Source organism: Phodopus roborovskii, unplaced genomic scaffold, assembly GCF_943737965.1.
Source record: "Phodopus roborovskii unplaced genomic scaffold, PHOROB, whole genome shotgun sequence".
Lineage (NCBI taxonomy): Eukaryota > Metazoa > Chordata > Mammalia > Rodentia > Cricetidae > Phodopus > Phodopus roborovskii.
Window position 1 is genome coordinate 14,051,480 of NW_026125397.1, and position 19,391 is coordinate 14,070,870.

Consider the following 19,391-nt stretch of genomic DNA (forward strand, 5'->3'; position numbering starts at 1 on the left):
ATATAGATCAGCCTAGATCTGAATTCTTGAGCCTCCTGTCTCAATCTCCTGGGTGCTGGGATTAAAGGTTGTATCCTCTAAAACTCTAAATTCGCACTTTGGCAGATTTTTACTATTGTTAAGTGTGTGTATGAGTGTGTGGTTGTGAGTGAATGTATGACCACAGATGCCCCTGGACAAAGGCATCAAACCTCCTTACTCAGGCAGTGGTGAGCACCTACATCACAAGGTACCGAAACCGAACCAGGTTCACTGGAGGAGCGGCCACTGCTCTTAACCACGGAACTGTCCTTCCAGCCTACTTTTGTAGACTTCCAAGGGCGGCTTCAACGGGTTAGTTCATCAAGGAAAGAAATATTTGCCCGTCTTTGTCTTAGGCTCATTGGTTATGATCCTGAAAAAAAAAAGCAGACAGTAAAGCAGATAACAAGAGGAAATAAGAGCCAATTAGCGAATGTGTTGCACATACAGGAGGGGAGGCATCCAGCAAGAGAATCTCTCAAACAGTTTAGAACTGATGCTTGTTTCTCATCTTAACCCAAACCAGTACATTATAGAGCATGCAGCAACAGTGGAAAAGAGCCAAGCTTCAAGATACAGCCACAGGTTGTGGGAGGTAGGTGGATGGGAGAGTGGAAGGGGAGGGGACTGGCTGGGGGTCACATAGGGCTCTGGAGCCTCCCCATGCGAGTATTACAAGTTCTGTGATTCCAACTCAGAGGAAAAAGGCAATGAAAATACTTCTCTACTTATTTACTCATTGTATGGGAGTGTGGGGGGGTGGAACTTGTGTATCTTTACCCATCTAAGTCCTGCCTTGGGAAACAGGATAAAGACAAAGCATTCTCCTGTACCTATGTTTTCATAGTTGCCTATGGCTTAAATGGTCCTTATGCAAAGATGGCAGATGCTTCCCAGTGAGTTCCAGCCTTTACCCATAGTGAGGAGTTCCCTGTTCTCACTCTGCCTATGCAAGGGAAGGAAAAGCATTTCCCAGATGTTTTGGAAGAATTTCATGGCATCACACCCCTGTATACACTTTGGAAGTAACAGGCTATCCAGGAAATAACTTCCTATTCCTCCAGCATCCTCAGATCTGCTTGGGTGGACGGGATGGAGCTAGGGAGGAGAGGAAGGGAAAGAAATCTCAGAAAGTGGTGACCTGCGGGTGTAGCTCAGATTGTAGAGTGGTTGTCAGAGGTGCCCCTAGGCCCAGAATTCTGTTCCAAAACTACACAAACTGGGTCTCAAGTAGCCCAGGCTCTCCTCAGTCTCTCTGTAGCCAAGGATGACTTTGAACTTCTGATTGTCCTGCCTCCACTTCATGAGTTCTCATGCAGGTGTGGGGGGCCATGCCCAGCTTCTATTTTTCTTATGGTTTAGTTTGTTCGCTGTTTGGGAAAGAGGAAAATGGTATGCTAGTCCAACCAGGAACTTATGAACATCATGAGACCACATATTTCACACATGAAACTACAGAGGACAGAAGAGTCATGCCCTGGATATGACAATTCCAACATTGGTGTCTGTAAGTCAATGGTAGATGGTTTAATGGAGGGAGAGTTTACATACAAAGTTAATATGAAAGCAAAGCAAATTTCCCTAATCCTAGATGGATCTGGAAGCTTCCATAGCCTCACTGGGGTGTGGTAGAGGCACTAGGGAGTAGATGAATATAAACTTGGAGAAAGATGAGTGGGTCCCTATTCCATGTGACCATCTAGGTGGGGTCAGCTGCCTGGTGACTGGGTGGGGTCAGCTCTGGACTCCTATCCTGGATCCAAGTTAGTCCTCTCTGCTTGCTGGGGTTCCCAAGGCAGGGCATCTATAATGATGGAGTTTCTTGGTGGGGTTTCGTTAGGCAGACAGAGAGTTCCTGCATTGATTCTTCCCCAAGTACCCTTAGAGGGAACTCCAATGTGGCAAAATTTAGGGTGTCATTTCCTAAGTTCCATCCAACACAGCTTGGCCAGCTTGCCCAAAGTTGTTTCTTTAAGTTTCTGCTTAAGCCAAGGGCAGCTTTTGGCCAGCATGAGGCAGCTCTAGTTACCTGCAGCCCCAGTCTCCTTGTATTTTACAGAACAAATAAACTCCTTCCTCAGTGTTCGTAAGGCTGCTGTGGTTTCCCTGAGGAGAAACAACCAGATCACAGATGAGTGGTGGCAAATGGATAGCAAGTTCTTGGAGTTTAGCCCTGAAGCTTCGGGGCAGTGTGGAGGTGGGGGACCCATCAACCTAGGAGCCATTGTTTTGTCCCTATATGTACCTGTAGGGTGCTGGACCCCAAAGCTCATGTGTACATGGGGACCAAGGTCTCATGAGTACACAATGGATTCCTAGACCACTGATCCACACCACCTTACATTACTCCATTGTCTTATTTGGAAATAATGCTAGATCAGGGGCTGGGGAGATAGTTCAGCCAGCCTAGTCTACTTGACAAGATCCAGACCGAAGAGGGGTTCTGTCTGAAAATACAAATAGATGGCACCTAAAGAATGACAACTGAAGCTGTTCTCTGACTTCAATGTGCAGCTTCGTACATAGACATATCCCAAACAGTGACCTTGTGACATCCCAGCTCCTTAGTCTGCTCTAGTCTGAGCTAGGTCCTCTGTCCTTCCTTACCATCCTCCCCAACACTGGCCTCAGTGCACATTCCAAGTAGAGTGGTCAGTTCCTCCCATAGGACATCCTCGAATGGCTCCACTGATGTTATCTTCAATTATTTTGTGGTACAGCCAGAACATTAAACACCACCATGCCCACTAGCCTTAATATTCCATAGACCTCTGTGTTTCTTGGTCCTGTCTAAGGGCCCATGGCACCTGCAGAGTTTCACACTCCATGGTATCATCATCAGAGAGATATTTGTTCTGAAACACAGTACCCTGTTTCTTGCAGGGTTCCCTGTAGATGCCAATCTCCACTCAGGAGTCAGCACTGCCCCAGGTGCCTGATGGGAACTTCCTCTCCCTACCCTGGGTCTCCTTTTATTAATTGAGTTGGTTTGTAAGAAAGCACTCGTCCTTCTTTCTCTGTATATTCACTTATTTGTCTTTAGCTTGCATCTGCAGGAACCCACTGGTCCCACTTTATCGTTACTGTCAGTACTCATCTGTGACTGATGGCTTTGTCTGCTTCTTGAACTGAAGCCACACTGATTCAGCTACACTCTCCCATGTACCTTTTAAGCTATCATCAGTCACCCACTAGGTGTCATGGGAAGACACTGGATTTACCCAAGGATCTTTTTTGTTTCTTTAGTATTTTATATCAGGCACCTTAATTCTGCTCACTTCCGGTCCATTACTCCACATCCTTGCTCGTCCTTGCAGCACTTCCCCAAGTGAAAATTTACAACATCAAACCAAAGCAAAACAAAGCAAGCAAATGAACAAACATAAACAAGAACCAAACCATCCTCCCCCGAAGCCTCTTGGCTTCTCTGCATTTCCTGCCTCTCTGACCTCTTCTTTCCTCCTGCTGGCACTGGGAGCAGGGTGTCACATCTATACCCTATTCTCTAGTCAGCTTTACCAGGAAATGTTCGTCACAAGAGAAACTGGTCTGGTTCGGGACCTCTGGTTTCTGCTACACCATCCTCATGGATCCTCACTGAAAGTCCCCTGGGATACCCCATGGCCACACTGAGTAAAGGACATCCCGCCAGTATCGTTCCACAGGACCAGTCCCTTCATGGGCTCCAGCAGGTTCTAGATGAGGCAGTTTTCAGGGTGGGCCAACTCAAGGCCTGACTCTGGGCCTGGTTGGTAGATCAGCTGGTCATTCCAGGCCACTGGGGCCACCTGCCTCAGGTGAGGAGCCAGTCAGCTACCTGCACCCATGTCATCAGGGCCTTCCTCACCTATGGTGAGGGGTGGAGCCATCTCTCCCAAATGCAAAGACAACTGTTCCTTGAGGGTCTGGGGCAGCTCTCCTGCTGTAGTGCCCAGTGAGAGGCAAGGCCATCAAAGGGCAGAGTGTCTCAGATGGCACTTCATCATTCATGGTTCCTATGGCCCCCTGAGGTGACAGAGGCCACTGATGTCAACACAGATCCCAGCTGTGGCAGGACCATGGACCCAGACATGGCAGCAGCCCAGGTCTAGATGTTACCATGGCTCTGGGTGGTGTTGAAGGCCATCCAGATTGGCCTGGTTCCAGAGGTCCCAAGGCACCAGCCCCAAGCCCTGGAACCAACATGGCCCTCAATTTACTCCAGTATCTTAACACAACAGTCACTCATCTATCTTAACTTAGTTTTAGATTGGTTCCTGAGATCCAAAGGGAGGTCTTCATATTTTGTAAGCAGACTCTTTAGCCATAGAACCATCTCTCATCCCCAGTTTCCAGTTTTAGGGTATTAGAGTCATCTTTACTTTTTTACAACAGGACTATTACATTAGCAGGGTTGAATAGTGGTACCCTCTGCAAAAGAGGAGGACATGCTGTGGTCCTGGCTCTCGAATTGGGACCTTCCTTTGGAGAGTGGGTTTTACGAGATGATGAATGCAATGAGGTCTTTGGGCTGGGTCTTATTCCTTGAGAAAAATGTCCTTACAAAAGGGAAGTTTATCCAGGTGGTGGTGGCTCATACCTTTAATCCCAGTACTTGGGAGGCAGAGGCAGAGGCAGAGGCAGGTAGATCTCTGTGAGTTTGAGGCCAGTCTGATCTACAGAGTGAGTTCTAGGACAGCCAGGGATACACAGAGAAACCAAAAGGGGGGTTTAAAGGGGACACTCACAGAAGGAAAGAGTAGAGAAAGTTGACCAGGGAGCACCAGATTGGCTGATGATGGAGGAGCAGAAGGAGCCGACTAGAACTGCGGCTTTCTTGGGCCCTGGAAGAGGCCACCCTGTGACTCCTCCATCTCCCTTTCCCCCTGTGGCTTCAGACAGTGCCTGCTGTGCAGCTGGTCTGTAGCCAGGGCTTTGTGTTGGCAGCTACAGCAGAGGAGCAGTGGAGCTGAGCTGTACTGAATAGGGCTGGGGAAGGGCTAGTGCAGGCCCCATGTGTGTGTAAGCCCTGGGGTAAATGCACAGTCATAGATCAGTAAATAAGGAGGATGCAGCAGGAGGCACACAGGCCAGGCTGATGACAAAGGTCTGGGGGTGAAAACAAATCAGTCCATACTTTATCATTTATTCATGGCCCTTAATTCTTCAAAAAATTCTTCCCCTTAGGTTCTCTTCTTTTATGATTTTGTGGAATATGTTTTCTGCAGCTTTGAACTGGGCTTCTTCGCCTTCTTCTATACCTATATTTGTTAGCTATTGTCTTTTCACGGTGTCCCAGATTTCCTGGGTGTTTTGTGTTAAGGATTTGTTGGATTTAAGATTTTCTTTGCTCGATGAATCTATTTCCTCTAGTTTATCTTCAGCACCTGAGATTCTCTCTTCCATCTCTTGTATTGTTGGTTATGCTTGCATCTACAGTTCCCGATCATTTAACCAGCTTTTCTATATCCTGGTTTCTATAACCAGCTTTTCTATATTCCTTCAGTTTGTGTTTTCACAGTTTGTGTTTTCACAGCTTTAACTGTTTAAATTGTTTCCTTCATGTGTTTAATTATATTTCCATGGTTTTCCTTGCTTTCTTTAAGAGATTTGTTGATTTCTTGCTTTTTTTTTTTTTTTTTTTTTTTTTTTTTGGTTTGTCTTTTCCTCTATCTCTTCTAGTTTTTATTTTATTTATTTTATTTTTTTTTTCTTGTTTTGTTTTTTCTTCCATTTCCTTAAGGGATATTCTCATATCCTCTTTGAGGGCCTCTATCATTTTCATGAAGTTGTTTTTAATGCCATTCTTTTCTGCTTCATCTGCTTTGGTATGTTCAGGTCTTATTGATATACTGTCCCTAGATTCTGGTTGTGCCATATTGGTCTTTCTATTGTTGAATGTGTTCTTGTAATGCCTTCTTCCCATCCATTCTTCTAGTGGGTGCAGGTGGGGTCTCCTCCCTTTCTACTCTTCTCCAGGTGTTGTTGGTGGGTCAGGACTTCAATATCAGCAACTCTAGATGGTTCCAGCTCTCTTGGAAGTCTCAAGCAGAGGGCCTAGAGGGTCCAAGATTGAGCTGAGGGCAAGATCCAGATGGTCCTGATTGTCAGGGTGGGACCACTCAAGCACAGATTGTATCAGGGTCAAGATTCAAAGCTGACTCAGGTAGTTCCAAGGGAAGGATGGGGGGAGGGGTGTTGAACCTGAGCTGGGCCCAAACTCACCTCAAGCAGAGGGCATAGGGTGCCCAAGATTGAGGTGAGGGCAAGCTCTGGAACGTTCCGAGTGGCAGTGCTGGTCCACTATGCACAAAGTCGAACCAGGAAGTTCCAAGGAGAGGTTGGGGGTATTGAATTTGAGCTGGCCAAACACTCACCTCTACTAATTTTTTCTGAGGCCTGCATCTTGACACTCATATCAACCAACTTTTTTAGGGCTAAGCAAGAATTACCAAACCAATAATGTTTATAATTGACATTATGTAAATTCCACCTAAGTGAATTGTCCTCATTCAATTTTTTTTCATTTTTAAACCATCAACTATGTAATCATACAGAGACCTAACTCCCTCCATCATATTTCCCATTTTTGAACAGGGGGAAAAAATCTCCTATTTTTAAAGTAACACCCCTTTAAGGATCCCCAAATATCTCACTCAATCTGGTAATGATGACAGAGATCTGTGACACACAGCATGTCTCAGCAGAGAATACAGACAGTGAACAACCTGGCTGGGGACAGCGGCCAATGACCTTGTGTCAGAAACCTGAGGAGGGGATCCAGAGAAAACCCATACCTACAGGGAGAAACAAACTAAAGGGCCAGCCATCTGCATGGGCTAATGTGCCCAATCAGCCAACTCTGGCAGGGTTTGGAACCCAAGCATCTGCGGTGTTTGCTATAGAGAGGCTCCACCAGAAAAATCAGACTGGATCAGAGGGCTTGGGCAAAAAGGGAAAGGCAGCAGGCAGTTCAGGGATAAGAAAATGTAATAATAATTTTAAAAAAAAGCATTTAGATTTGGAAAGGAGAAAAAAAAGTTTTCTCTTTTGCAGACAAAGTTTGTCTGGCCAGAAACTCTGACAGAATCAACAAGAAAACATCTTGAAGGGATAAGTGGCCATACCAATGCTACGAAGTTTAAAGATTCATATCAAAAAGGAGTCTCCCCATTCTATGGACATATGAAATAAATAAATTGAAAACATAAATGCTAGTAGCTCTATATTAAGTATTCAGACAAATTTCTAAATATGCACCCAGGACCACATGAGGAAAAGCACAACACTATGACTGAGTTGGAGAAAACGGTGTCAGGTTCACATCTATAGAAGACACAAGGTTATGAAGATGCCAGCTCTCCCCCCACCCTTTGCTATGTAGACAGACTCAGTGTAAAAGATTCCACTGCTGTGATTGTTAGAAGAACAGACACATAAGGACATGTAGTTGAACCCTTGGTCCAAAGTTGCTACAAGTGTTTGGCAAGGACTAGGAAGTACGGACTTGTTGGAGGAGGTGTATCATTGGGAGGGGCTTGGAACCTCCAAAAGCAATACAGATGCAACTGTGCCACTGCCTTCTGCCTCTTGCTTGTCCATCAAAAGTAAACTCTCAGCTACCAATTCAGCACGATGCTTGCTTGCCTACATGCTTGCTTGCTCCACACTATGATGGTCCTGGACCCACCGTCTAAAAATGTAAGCCCCAATACACTTCCCTCCAGAAGTTGCCTTGGTCATGGTGACTCTTCAGAGAAATAAAAAAGTAACTAAGACAGAAGGTAATACCAGAAGTGGGGTACTTGTGCCACAAAGCTAACCATGCTGGGTTTTTTAAGGAAAATGGAAGACTTTGGGATATTGGACTAGGAACGTGGCTGATGCAGTAAACAAGGCTGTAAGGGAAGTCTAGTGGGAGCTGGGAAGACAGTAGAGCTGAGAGCAATGTGAACTACAGAGATCCAGATCAAGAGAATCCAAAGGGAATGACATTAGCTCTGCTTATATTTTGGCAAAACCATGGGTGCTTTCTGTCCAAGTCCAAGGAGTCTGCATGAAGCTAAACTTAACAGCTTGTTAGTAATATTATAGATTTTACTAGGCAGAGATTTCAGGACAGTTTAATATGGACTCTGCTGTGTGGTTCTTAGGGGTCACTGTCATGCAGACCTACCTACAATGAAAAAGGGCAAGGAAGGCAAAAAGAAATATGAATGCACAGTTTGAGGAGGAAAAGCACACAAGAAATTTAATGTTGGAGGCTTGGTTTGTGTTGAAAAACATAAAGAGGAAAGATATAAAGGGAGAGGTCCCCTCAAGGCAAGACCCCACCCAGCTAATCCTGCACCTTGAAAGAAAAGCCCTACAGACTGACCTGTCCCTGAAGACCACACAAGTCAAAGCTCAAGCCAATACAATTCAAGAAAGCTCCCAGGTCCAGGTTTCATGCTAAGCAGGTTGCAGAACTTGGCAGCTTTGGTCATATGGCTGTGGCATCAGAGACATGGAGGAAACATGAGGAGAAAGCTGCTGAGGCCAGGCATATGCCGGGGTTGTGCCTGCATGGAGGTCTAGAGAGGCACTGTGTAAAGATGTGAGGTTAACGCCTGGATTTCATTGGAGACACCAAGATGTTGGAGATGAAGAGCTATGGGACTCCTGCCAAGGAGACCAGCTAACAGGGACTGGAACCAGCCCACAAGAAAGATGAGTGTTGCCGTCAGCAAAGCTGAAGGGAGTTGGGGAGATCTGAAAAGCCTTGTGATATCAGACATGGGGATACAGAGTTTAGAGTTTGCCCTGCTGGGTTTTGGTCTTGCTTTGGTCTAGTTTTTCCACACTATAATCTCTTTAGTTCCTTTTGGAATCTGTGATCTGTGACATTGAATGTTGAAACATGTACTTTGAGTGTTGCTTTTATATGAGGTTATACTTCCTAAATTGGGAGCACAGAAGTGGGTGGGGGGATAAAGGTAGGAGAAAGAGGAGGGGAGAAGAGAAGGGGGGAGGAGAAGAAGAGGGATCAGAAAGATTGAGTCAGGGGATGAATAGAGTAAGAAAAGAGATACCCTAATAGAAGGAGCCATTATAGGTTTAAAGAGAAATCTGGCACTAGGGAAATGTCCAGAGATCCACAAGGATAACCCCAACTAAGAATCTAAGCAATAGTGAAGAGGCTACCTTAAATACCCTTCCCCTATAAAGAGAATTATGACTACCTTAAATGTTATCCTAGAGCCTTCATCCAGTAGCTGATGGAAACAGAAGCAGAGACCCACAGCTAAGAACTGGGCTGAACTCCTGGAATCCAGTTTTAGAGAGGGAGGAGTGATGAGCAAAGAGTTCAAGACCAGGCTGGAGAAACCCACAGAAAGAGCTGAACTGAGCAAGTGGGAGCTCATGGACACCAGTCTAACAGTTGGGGAACCAGCATAGGACCAGACCAGTCCACCTGCACTTGAGTGTCAGCTAGGAGGCCTAGGCAGTCTATAAAGCCTCTGGCAGTGGAACCTGTATTTATCCCTAGTGTAAGAATGGACTTCAGGAGCCCATTCCCTATTGAGGGATACACAAATCTTAGATACAGGGGGAAGAACCTAGGCCAAATGACTTGACAAACTTAGATGATTCCTCATGGAAGGGCTCACCTTCCCTGGGGAGTGGATGGGGGATGTGATGGAGGATATATGGGGGGGGCATGGGAGGATGAAGAGAGAAATGGAATTGATATATAAAATAAGATTGTTTCTAAAAAGAAAAAAAAGGCTGCTTTAGAGAGGGAGAGAGAGAGAGAGGGAGAGAGAGAGAGAGAGAGAGAGAGAGAGAGAGAGAGAGAGAGAGACCGGGAGAGAGGGAGACAGAGAGGAAGAGAGATTTTGGCCTTTGAAATAGTGTTGACACTGTGAGAGACTATGGGGGCTTTTGAAGTCTAAGTGAATCTTGCTTTATGGTACTGCTGCAAGACTACAGAGGGCCAGAGAATGGAACAGGGTGTTTGAATAAAGCCCCATAAAATCATAGGAGTCCCTGGTCTCCAGTAGGTGGAACTGTTTAGAAGCATCAGAAGGGAAGGACTTTCGGAGGAGGAACATCACTGGGGACTTGGGGACTCAAACGCCCACTGGACATGGACAAGGCTCTCTGCAGTAGAACAAGCACAGGAAAGAGACAACACTAGCTCTGATGGAGTGTGCAGGGGGGGGGGTTAGAAACAGAGACACAAAAGGCTGTGGAGGATGGAGACCCTGGGAAGGCTGGAGGATGGGGAGGGATTGTTTTGTCACCTCTTACTACAACCCCTCCCCCACACTTAGGAGCCCTTTGTGACAGGAGATAGGAGCTCTGTGATGCAGGTCTGGGCTCAGCTGCCCTCTCCCAGAGAGAACTCTCAGAGTTCAGTTGCCTGAGAGCAACAGTGCAATTCAGATGGAGGATTTTCTCTCTGCTCTGGAAAACATCGATTCTTCATGGCTGATCCCAGCTTCACCACTTGGGCAATGGACATAATCTTTGCCTTCTTGTGTGGGCTGGGGCTCTTCCACCTCTTACTACTCCTTGTCCCCTTTAACTCACCCTCACCTCCACCAGCAGAAAACACCACCACCCAAAAGGTAAGAATGCCTTAGCTCCAAGCCAACACAATAGTTCCCTCTCTCCTTTTATAGGCTCCACTTTCCAAATCAAATAGGGAGGTGGCTGACAGAGATGCTCAGACAAGAGCAGGACCCCAGATCTGGCAGGTAGGGCAGAGGGGGGAGTGGGCTATAAGCCCCTGACCATGCATCCCTGGGAGAAGCCCTGGGACTATGTGGTCGGGGACAGTTGCGGACCTCTGAGAAAGGTAAGGTTCTGAGCATGGGTTCCTATGTCCCCCACGTCAAACATGCTTGCAGAGTCAGTGGAGCTGATGTGAGGTGGCCATGATGCAGGACACAAGGGGCCTCTGGTGTCAAGAACAACTGTTGGTAGTTCAGAGCTGAGCATCTGCTTCCTGAGCACAACAGTGACCAGTGACATCCATGGTGACTGTCACAGAGACAGTTCGAATTCCTGTTTGCCCATATTGTGGATCAGTGAATGGGGTTACAGGTGCTGTCTGTCTCTGTCAGGTGGTGAAGAGAGAACGCATCAAGGTCAGGAAGAAAACCAGGACTGTGAGAGGTAGGCTACTTCCTTCCCCTTCCAGGTGACTTCCTCACCAGCCAACCCCGCCCTCAGTAATGACTCCAAATGAGTTACAGAACCCGCAAGGATGCTTCTCCTTCGAAGGAACCAAGTACTGAAGACACTTCCCAGGTTCTGGGCTCAGAATGAAGCTATGGGGCAGCCAGGACTGGGTGTACCCTGGGAGCGATGGTGTGAGAGGAAGTGGTACCATTTTGCCTAGATCTGGAGACAAATGGGTTGATAAACTTCTGAGACATTTTCCTCTTTCAGGACACTGCCCCCCCTCCCCTCCACACGGAGATCAAGAAGCCATGGAGTTTCTTAGAAGTGGAAGCACCTGGTCCTGCCACACTTGTGCCTTGCTCTCGGTGCATTTGTTCATGCGGGATTGCTCAGAGCCTGAGCTCCCGTTTAACTTTTCATTTCTACTGAAGGAACATTTCATTCAGTCTGTGGTAAGATACCAGGTCCCGCCTTACCCCACCATAACCCAGTCTCCATTTCCAGCTTACAGAGGCTGCAGGAAGAAACCGAAGGAGGACAAGGTACTGATTTCCCTTCTGCACAGGTGAGCCATCTCCATTCCCTCTGGTCCTCACTCCTTGCCAGGTCTGTGATCACCCAGACCAGGGCATAAGGTTACCAAGGGGATAGGGGCCCTCGGGGTGAGTGGGACATGAGTACAGTGCTGGAGTTGAAGACAAAAGGGCTTTGTAAAAAGAAGAGTGTAGGACATTGGTTGTGATGGTCTGTGAGGGTTCTTCCCTACTCAGACTGCCCAGCCTCCTGGCCCCATGTTTCCTGGCTGCAATGATATCTCCTGTCTCCCACAGCATACTACAGAGGCTTGTCAATACCATCAGCTTTTGCAGGCTCTTAAGACAAAATGCTTCAGGTGAAGAGTCCAACCCAGAAGCTGCCAAAGCCCACCTGCCACCTGGGCAGCCCACAGAGGAGTCTGTGGCCACCAAGCCCCTAGTGGCTTCCTCGGCTCCACTCCAGGAACACCTGATGCCCCAAAATTCTAAAATCTTGTCACCTGTCCTGCTGGATTCCTCAGCTTCTACTGAGTCACAGTTGTCCATGAGTGACTCTCAAGCACCAGAGACCTTGACTCCTGGGAGACACCATTCACCACCACCCCCACCAGGGTTGCCTTCCCTCCCATCTCATCCTCCTGACCCTGTGGCCCGTCCTCCATGCACTCCAGATGCCAGCACAATGTCCCCTCAGTGTGAGGGGAAAGCGCAGTGGAACTCACAGAGCATACCTTTGCCAGATTTGCCTTCTCCCACCCCAACACCCCTAGGCCTTGACCAGTCACACGTGCCAAACTCACCCATTCCAGGATCTAATGACTGTAGCAGGCCTACCTCAACTACCCCAAGCCTAAACAACTCATGCAGGCCTACCTCAACAAACCCAGGCCTTGAACAACAAAGCTGGTCTATCTCAACAAACCCAGATCTTGAATATTCTGGAAGGCCTACCAAAACCAAGTCAGACCTTGCCAACTCAAGCAGGCCTACACAAACCACACAAGGCTTTGACCAAACCAGCAGGCCTATCTCAAGCCCTTCCTGGTTCCAGGTAGCTGCTAAAGCCTGGTGCCACTCCAACTCATCTTATGGAGATTCCATGCAAGACCATCTTTCTTTCAGCCATGAAGAGGCCTCCTTCTGCACAGGCCCCACATCCAGGCAGATAGAGGCTGGCGAGCCCTTTTTTATCAACCCTGAGCTAGAACTTCAGAATAAAAAGAGAGCCGAGCTCGAAGTTAACAATGGGAAAGAAAAATTTGGCCATACTTTGGGCCCCATGGAAAGTATCCTGGAGTCTTGGATCAGCAGGCATACCACCTCACAGCCGTTTTGGAGCAGAAACGAAAAATCAGAGAAGTTTGAAGGTCACCAGCACTCATTCTGCCAGAAGGCCTTGGGTGATCATTTACCCATGAAATACAGCCAGCTTTTCTGGGGCCTCCCCTTTCTCCACAGTGAGTCCCTTGTGGCTGCCGTCTATATGCCAGAGTCATTGCAGGATGTCCCCTCCATCTTATTCAATGTACTATCTACATACATCCCAATACACAGTCATTCTAAGGTACCTACACAGATGTTCTCCCCAGAGCCCTTGCTTCATCATTCAGTCAAACCCAAAACTTTGATTCAGAAGTTAACCTCGCCTCAAGCTCTAGTCCTGCCTGAAATTCAAACCCAGGCCCGTGACCCATCCTCCCTCCCAAAGCCACCAAGCCATTCACCTCTAATCATGGATTATGGGACTTGTACTACATCATCAACGTCTCAATTTACTGTCCCACCTGCTGTTCAATACCTAGAGCTCCACCTTTTAAAGAAGCAACAGGAAAGTAGAAGCGAATTACCAGCCATGGTGAAAAAGTCCCAGGAAGCATGTAATCCACGCACTTCAAACAGTTGGATGGCCAAGGGTCATGAGTCTGTGGTCCACCTCCCGGGGGAATTCATTAACCCCAAGCTCCGGGAGCAGCTGGAAGAGCATTTAAAAAGGAGCTTCATACAACACCAGGGACAATGGCCTCAAAAGGTCCAGCTATCTCTGGACCTGATGAAGTCACAGGACAAACTGGCAAGGATGAGTGAGGCAAAAGTTAATCGTGGACCTTCAAGTCCCTCATCACTGGGAAATGAAAGCATCCAGCATCCCTCAAGTGTTCCATCAGAGGGTACAGAGATATTCCAGTCTTGGAGAGGTCCAGGCAAGGATGTGACAAAATGCCTGGGAAGAGCTGAGAGAGATCATTACTGGAGACCAGAAGGTCACCGAGGCAAACAGGAGGAAACTTACCACATGAGATCCCCAAGAAGAGATTCACAAACTGTTTCCCCGATAGATCCAGGAAAAAGGCAGCTAGAAGAAACACTGAAAAGCTACTCAAGCAGCAAATGGAGATGTACCAAAGAAAGTAAGCTGCCCGTGGACATTTATCAAGGAGTAAGTGTTGACCATGCTGTGGTCCCTCATGACAACTCAAACACAAATATGAACACGTGGAAAAAATCATCTATGATTGATGTGACCATCTGCAATAAAACCTCTGAGGCTTTCTTCCTAGACGCCAACACTCAAAAGGTGCTGGAAACACACCTTACAAGACGCCTGGCAAGGCACAGATGGGGCCTGCCCCTCAGAGGCCTCAAGACCATACATATGTTCAATGAGAACAAAGCTACACCTTCACCCTCCAATTCCTCTTTGTCCTCCTGGCGCTCTAGGGAAATGTGTACTGACATAAAGGCCAGTGTCCTGGCAGAACCTTTTCAGAAAGACCCAGAGAAGAAAGTGATGGAAAACACCAGCACTGTGCAATCTTCTTCCACACCGAAGCCTCCTCCTGCTCTCCAGGTGCAATTTCTAAAAGAGCCTCCATCTTGTAACAACTCTGGACCCTCTGAGGCCACTAAAAAAGTCCTGGAGGATGACTTGACCTCCGTTTCTACCCATTATAGTCTCGTGGGCAGAGCCTGGCACCGTGATAAAGTCCTTAGACCTTGGACACACAACCTAGAGCCAATTCCAGGCCCAGTCAAGGGTGGTTATGAACCACAGAAGAGTAAGGGTGTGACATTTAGAGAAATGCACGAAGAGGTATTAGTTCGGGAGTTCAGTGTGGCATCCCAGTCAACAAGTATCAGGGAGACCGGGCATCTGGAAGAGACAGAAGAGGAAGAATCCTCTGACTGGGCATATAACACAGACACTGGGGAGATGACAAAGTCTCCAATCAACAGTGACTCTCTGGACACCAGTGAGAGTCCATCCCATTCCAGACCCATTGCTCAGGGTCCAGAAGACTCTGGCTTGAGAACACCTCACTGCCTGGCCCCTGGTGTTGTCCTGCAGGATTGTGCCACTGGAACATTTCTTCAAGACTGTGCTCCTGAGGTTCTGCTTGCTGCAGATATATTGGCCTCGAGGGCCTCTCAGTCCTGCTTCAAGACTATGCCCCCTCCAAGCAAATCAACCTCCCAGGACAGGAACCCTTTTTCCTGCAGAGAAAATCTCACCAAGATCTCCAAACCTAAGGAACCGTGGACTAGCCATATCTTTGGTCCAAATGACAAAAAGAACTATGGAAGTCCCCAGCAGAAAGTACAGCTTTCAGGGACAAGGCCAGTCCAATCATATGGGCCAGATAACCATGAAAAGAAGGTTGGGGACAAGATAAAAAATGCCATTGTTTCAATTTGGACAACCAAAGACAAAGGACAGGGGGACTTACTGCAAAAAGTCAAGGCCTTCTCAGGCACCTGCCAAAGCCGAGCGTCAGGCTTGAACAGATTTTTCAGGGCCCAACAGGTCACTGAAGCTCAAGAACTCATGACCCCTGCTAAAAGAGTTCTGGCAGGGAAATTGGGGACTCGCCATGTTCATGCTTCCTCACAGAAGAATGAGCATCCAAACCCACCCCATACTCCAGTGAGGAGGCAGGTCTGCTGTGACAGAATTCCCACTGCACAGCCAAAAACAGCACAGGGTAACACTGGCTGTGTTCAAGCCAACCTCAAGGGACACAGCCCTAACAAATGGATGTGCTACACTAACAACCAGACCCAGGTGTCCAGAGCCAGCCAATATCAGCACAGGGCACAGACACTTCTTGTTCCAAGTAGACCAATCCACTGTCCTAGGCACTGCCCCTGTAGGAGTAAAAACTCCGGAAGAGCAAGTGCTTTCCCGTATCCAAAGTAATTAAACTTTTAGACATTACTTTCTCTGTGTATGTTTTATCTGGAGTTTGTGTCTGTAGTGCTGGGCCACAGAGAAATGGCTGTCTGGTAAACATTAGTACTGCTTGTGAAATTATGGCTCCACAAACAGGGGACATTAGACATTAGATGTCTCACCATCTCCTAGGTCCATCCTTGTAGTTACTATTAATTATACTGTAATTATGGAAACCGAATCCTTTATGATCTTTTGGGGTAGTGGTGGGGTGTGCTAACTCAACCCTACAAGACACAAAGAGAAAGACTTTAGGATTGGGGGTGCTAAGTCAACCTTGACAAACACAAACAGGAAGTCTGTAGGATTAGGGGGTGCTAAGTCAACCACATGAAACCCTTCAGCAAGGGCCAGATCACCTTGTCTGTCTTCTCATTTTCTGTCACCTGACATTTGTGTAGCTGTGTACAGAGGCACTGGAGTACCAGCCACGGTCTTCACAGGTCATGAAGCAGGTACAATAAATAAATAATGACAGTTGTGTGGCATCCTAAAGTTCAAATCAGGGGACACTGGCATCTACATACAGATCCCCAGAAATGCACCCAGAACTCCACAGGCATGCACACAGACACCCACACACACACTCCTCTACATATACGAAGACCCTCACAGAGAGAGATCACCCACAGACTTTCAGACACACTCTCACAGAAACCAGAGAGATCTACACTGAAGCTCTGACAAAGACCCCTAAAGAGACTTGAATATGCACAGATCTTACAACAGGCACAAGTAACAAACTTCAGAGTCCACACAGAGATTTCAAGGAGATTTTTGATAGAGACGTAAGGGAGCCCTCAGAAACTTCTCACAGCCCTAAGATAGCGATGTCACTTGGTGGCCTCAGGATGCCACAGAGCAGTGCCTCACACTGATATCCAGACCTCACATAGCACCCGCAGAATATACAAACCTCCCCCACCCAAAGACCTCTCACGTCACAGGGAGACAATGTCAACTCCCAGGGACCCCACCTCATCCTTTGGAGTTCCACAAAGAACAGATTTACCATGGAAAGACTATCACAAAACTCACACACTCAGTCACCAGGTCAGATAGCAGGGAGATGTCAGCAGGACCTCATCAGCACCACATGAAAGGTCTCAGATGAGGACTCAAGAGGGACAGTGGGATGCATTGTTTGGGTCTGGATTTTATAGTGAGTCATGCCATGGATAGGCAGATGGACAATAGCCTGATAGAGGCTCTGAGGAGAGTGAAGGGTCCGCACCAGACATGCCATAATGGTGGTGTGGGAGGGCACTGAGGAGCAGGTTTCTATGCAGGCATAGGGAGGTCTCTTATTCTTTTTTTGACTATGATAGAGGGGTCACAATCCAAGCTCACAGCCAGGCTCATTCTCAGGCAGGAGGATGGGAAAGGCGCACAGAGCATGATGTGTGCCCATCAATAGCCCTGTGCTATAAACTCACTGTTCATCTGAGTAACCCTGGCACATGGACTCTGTTAGCTGGATGTTCACAGACTATAGACAGAGTGCTTCTCACTACCTGGGAGAGGGGAAGGGCTCTGTGGTTGCTGTGGCCTGAGCAGCATTTGGATTCTTATATCACAAAAACCCTCACATGTTTTACAAGCTGGATTGACACTCAACAGCAAGAGGCAGTCATCATCCCTATATAAAAACATACATGTATACACACATAGATACCCAGATAGACACACAGACACATAGACATACATGCTACAGACACATGCACATACACACCAATTTCTTTGTAACAGAGGAACACTGACAGTTGTCCATGACTATGCAGTGAGTTTCTGAGTGACAGCATGAAGCCAGGCTATCCACTAGAGTGGGTGGATAGAGACAGAAGGCAGGAGCAGCCAAAGATGGCTGGACAGAGCCTGAGGATGTAAGACAGGACTTGGAAAAGCTGGAGCACAGGGCACCTAGACTGGTGCTAGGGGATGTGCAGTTCTCCAACGTGCTGTGTTGTGCCAGAGAATTAATAGGACACAGCAATAGCAGTGTCCCTGCCACCGTAAATCATGCAAGAGACAACAGACACACGGAGCACCAGTCTGTCCGTCCTACCCAACAGCTGAGGCCACTCATTACCTGTCTTCTCTTTCAGTACAGTGTCTATCCCCAATCTCACAAAGGAGACAGAACTTTCACAACGTAGGAGACACACATCTCCTTAGGGAGCAAAAGGAAAGATCTAGAACAATGTGAGATTATTTCCCATGGAACCAAAAGTCAGCCTGAAGATTTTTTTTCTTTTTTTTAGAAAAAGAACACTCATGACCAACTTCACTTTGCTAGGAGTGGCCTGGACTGCCCAGTACACAGCATACACTGCTGCCCTCGGTGTTGATGACATCAACCACGTGTACCTGGGTCATCCCTGGGGATCTGTTGCTGATTTTCCTTCTCTTTAGCACAGTGCACACTATACATCATGCACCTTCTAGAACAAGGCCTTGTCTTTATGACAGCGGCAAATGGCTGGTCCACTTGTATTGGAAACTGCATGAACTGAGGCTTTGTTTTTGTGGCTGCTGTGTAGGCAAAGGACCCAGAGCCATAAGAATCCTAACTGCAGTGCTGCTAAGTGTGGTGTAGACCCATGTTATTCTGACTGCAAACCACAATACTTACCCTTGTAGAGATTTATGGATGTGTTGGCATTTTTTCTTTAAAACTGCAAAAATGCCTGCCCCGAAAAAGTTTGATGTCCTCAGCAAGTTTGGATATTGGTTTTGTATCAAGGACTCTTGATTTCTAAAGGAATTCAGTCTAATGAATAATTCACTTAAGCTAATTCTTCTAGAAAGCAAGTTGGTACAACAGTTAATAGAACCAGCTGTTACAAGGCTATACCTGGATTTTCCTCCATGATGTGGAGAACCTTGATGGCAGTGGCAGCTAGTAGGAGAGGTAAGGAAGCTGAAAAACAGTATCCTTGGCCAGAAAGCCCCTAAGGAGAAACAAAGAAACCTTCATTTTCTAGAGAGACATCTGGTAGACACTGCATTCTCACAGGCATCTGAACAGCAGGGAAGACATGAGGACAGCTGAGGGACAACAGAACAAGCTCAAAATGCTTTCTTAAGAGATAAAGGCTTTATGTGTCTGTAAACACTTTGAGCTACCTGAAGAGACACCAATGTTCAGAAGGGAACAAAGAAATTTTATGCGGTTGTTGATTACAAAACCAGTGTAGAAATGACACCAACAAAACAAAGCAAGGCAATAACAAAAACGATGATCAACAAAGCAGACAAACTATACCTCATGAAAATTTAACAACTTTTTTGGTGTGTGTGTGTGTGTGTGTGTGTGTGTGTGACGGTCTCACTGTGTGACCATGGCTGCCCTGGAGTCCTTATATAGACCAAATTCACTCACATCCACCTGCTTCTGCTTCCCATATACTGGGATTAAAAGAAATGTGTCAGGCTGGAGAGATGGCTGAGCGGTT

At 47.0% G+C, this 19,391-nt stretch overlaps 1 protein-coding gene across 1 annotated transcript; it reads left to right on the top strand.

Annotated features, from left to right (window-relative positions):
• The first annotated feature begins 152 nt into the window (after positions 1-152).
• LOC127215011 (spermatogenesis-associated protein 31-like) lies at positions 153-18,348 on the top strand. Its single transcript, XM_051175315.1, has 5 exons — positions 153-333; positions 2,081-2,218; positions 11,440-11,737; positions 11,943-15,899; positions 18,198-18,348. The coding sequence occupies exons 1-5, from the start codon at positions 153-155 to the stop codon at positions 18,346-18,348; spliced, it is 4,725 nt and encodes a 1,574-aa protein (XP_051031272.1).
• Positions 18,349-19,391: the final 1,043 nt, after the last annotated feature.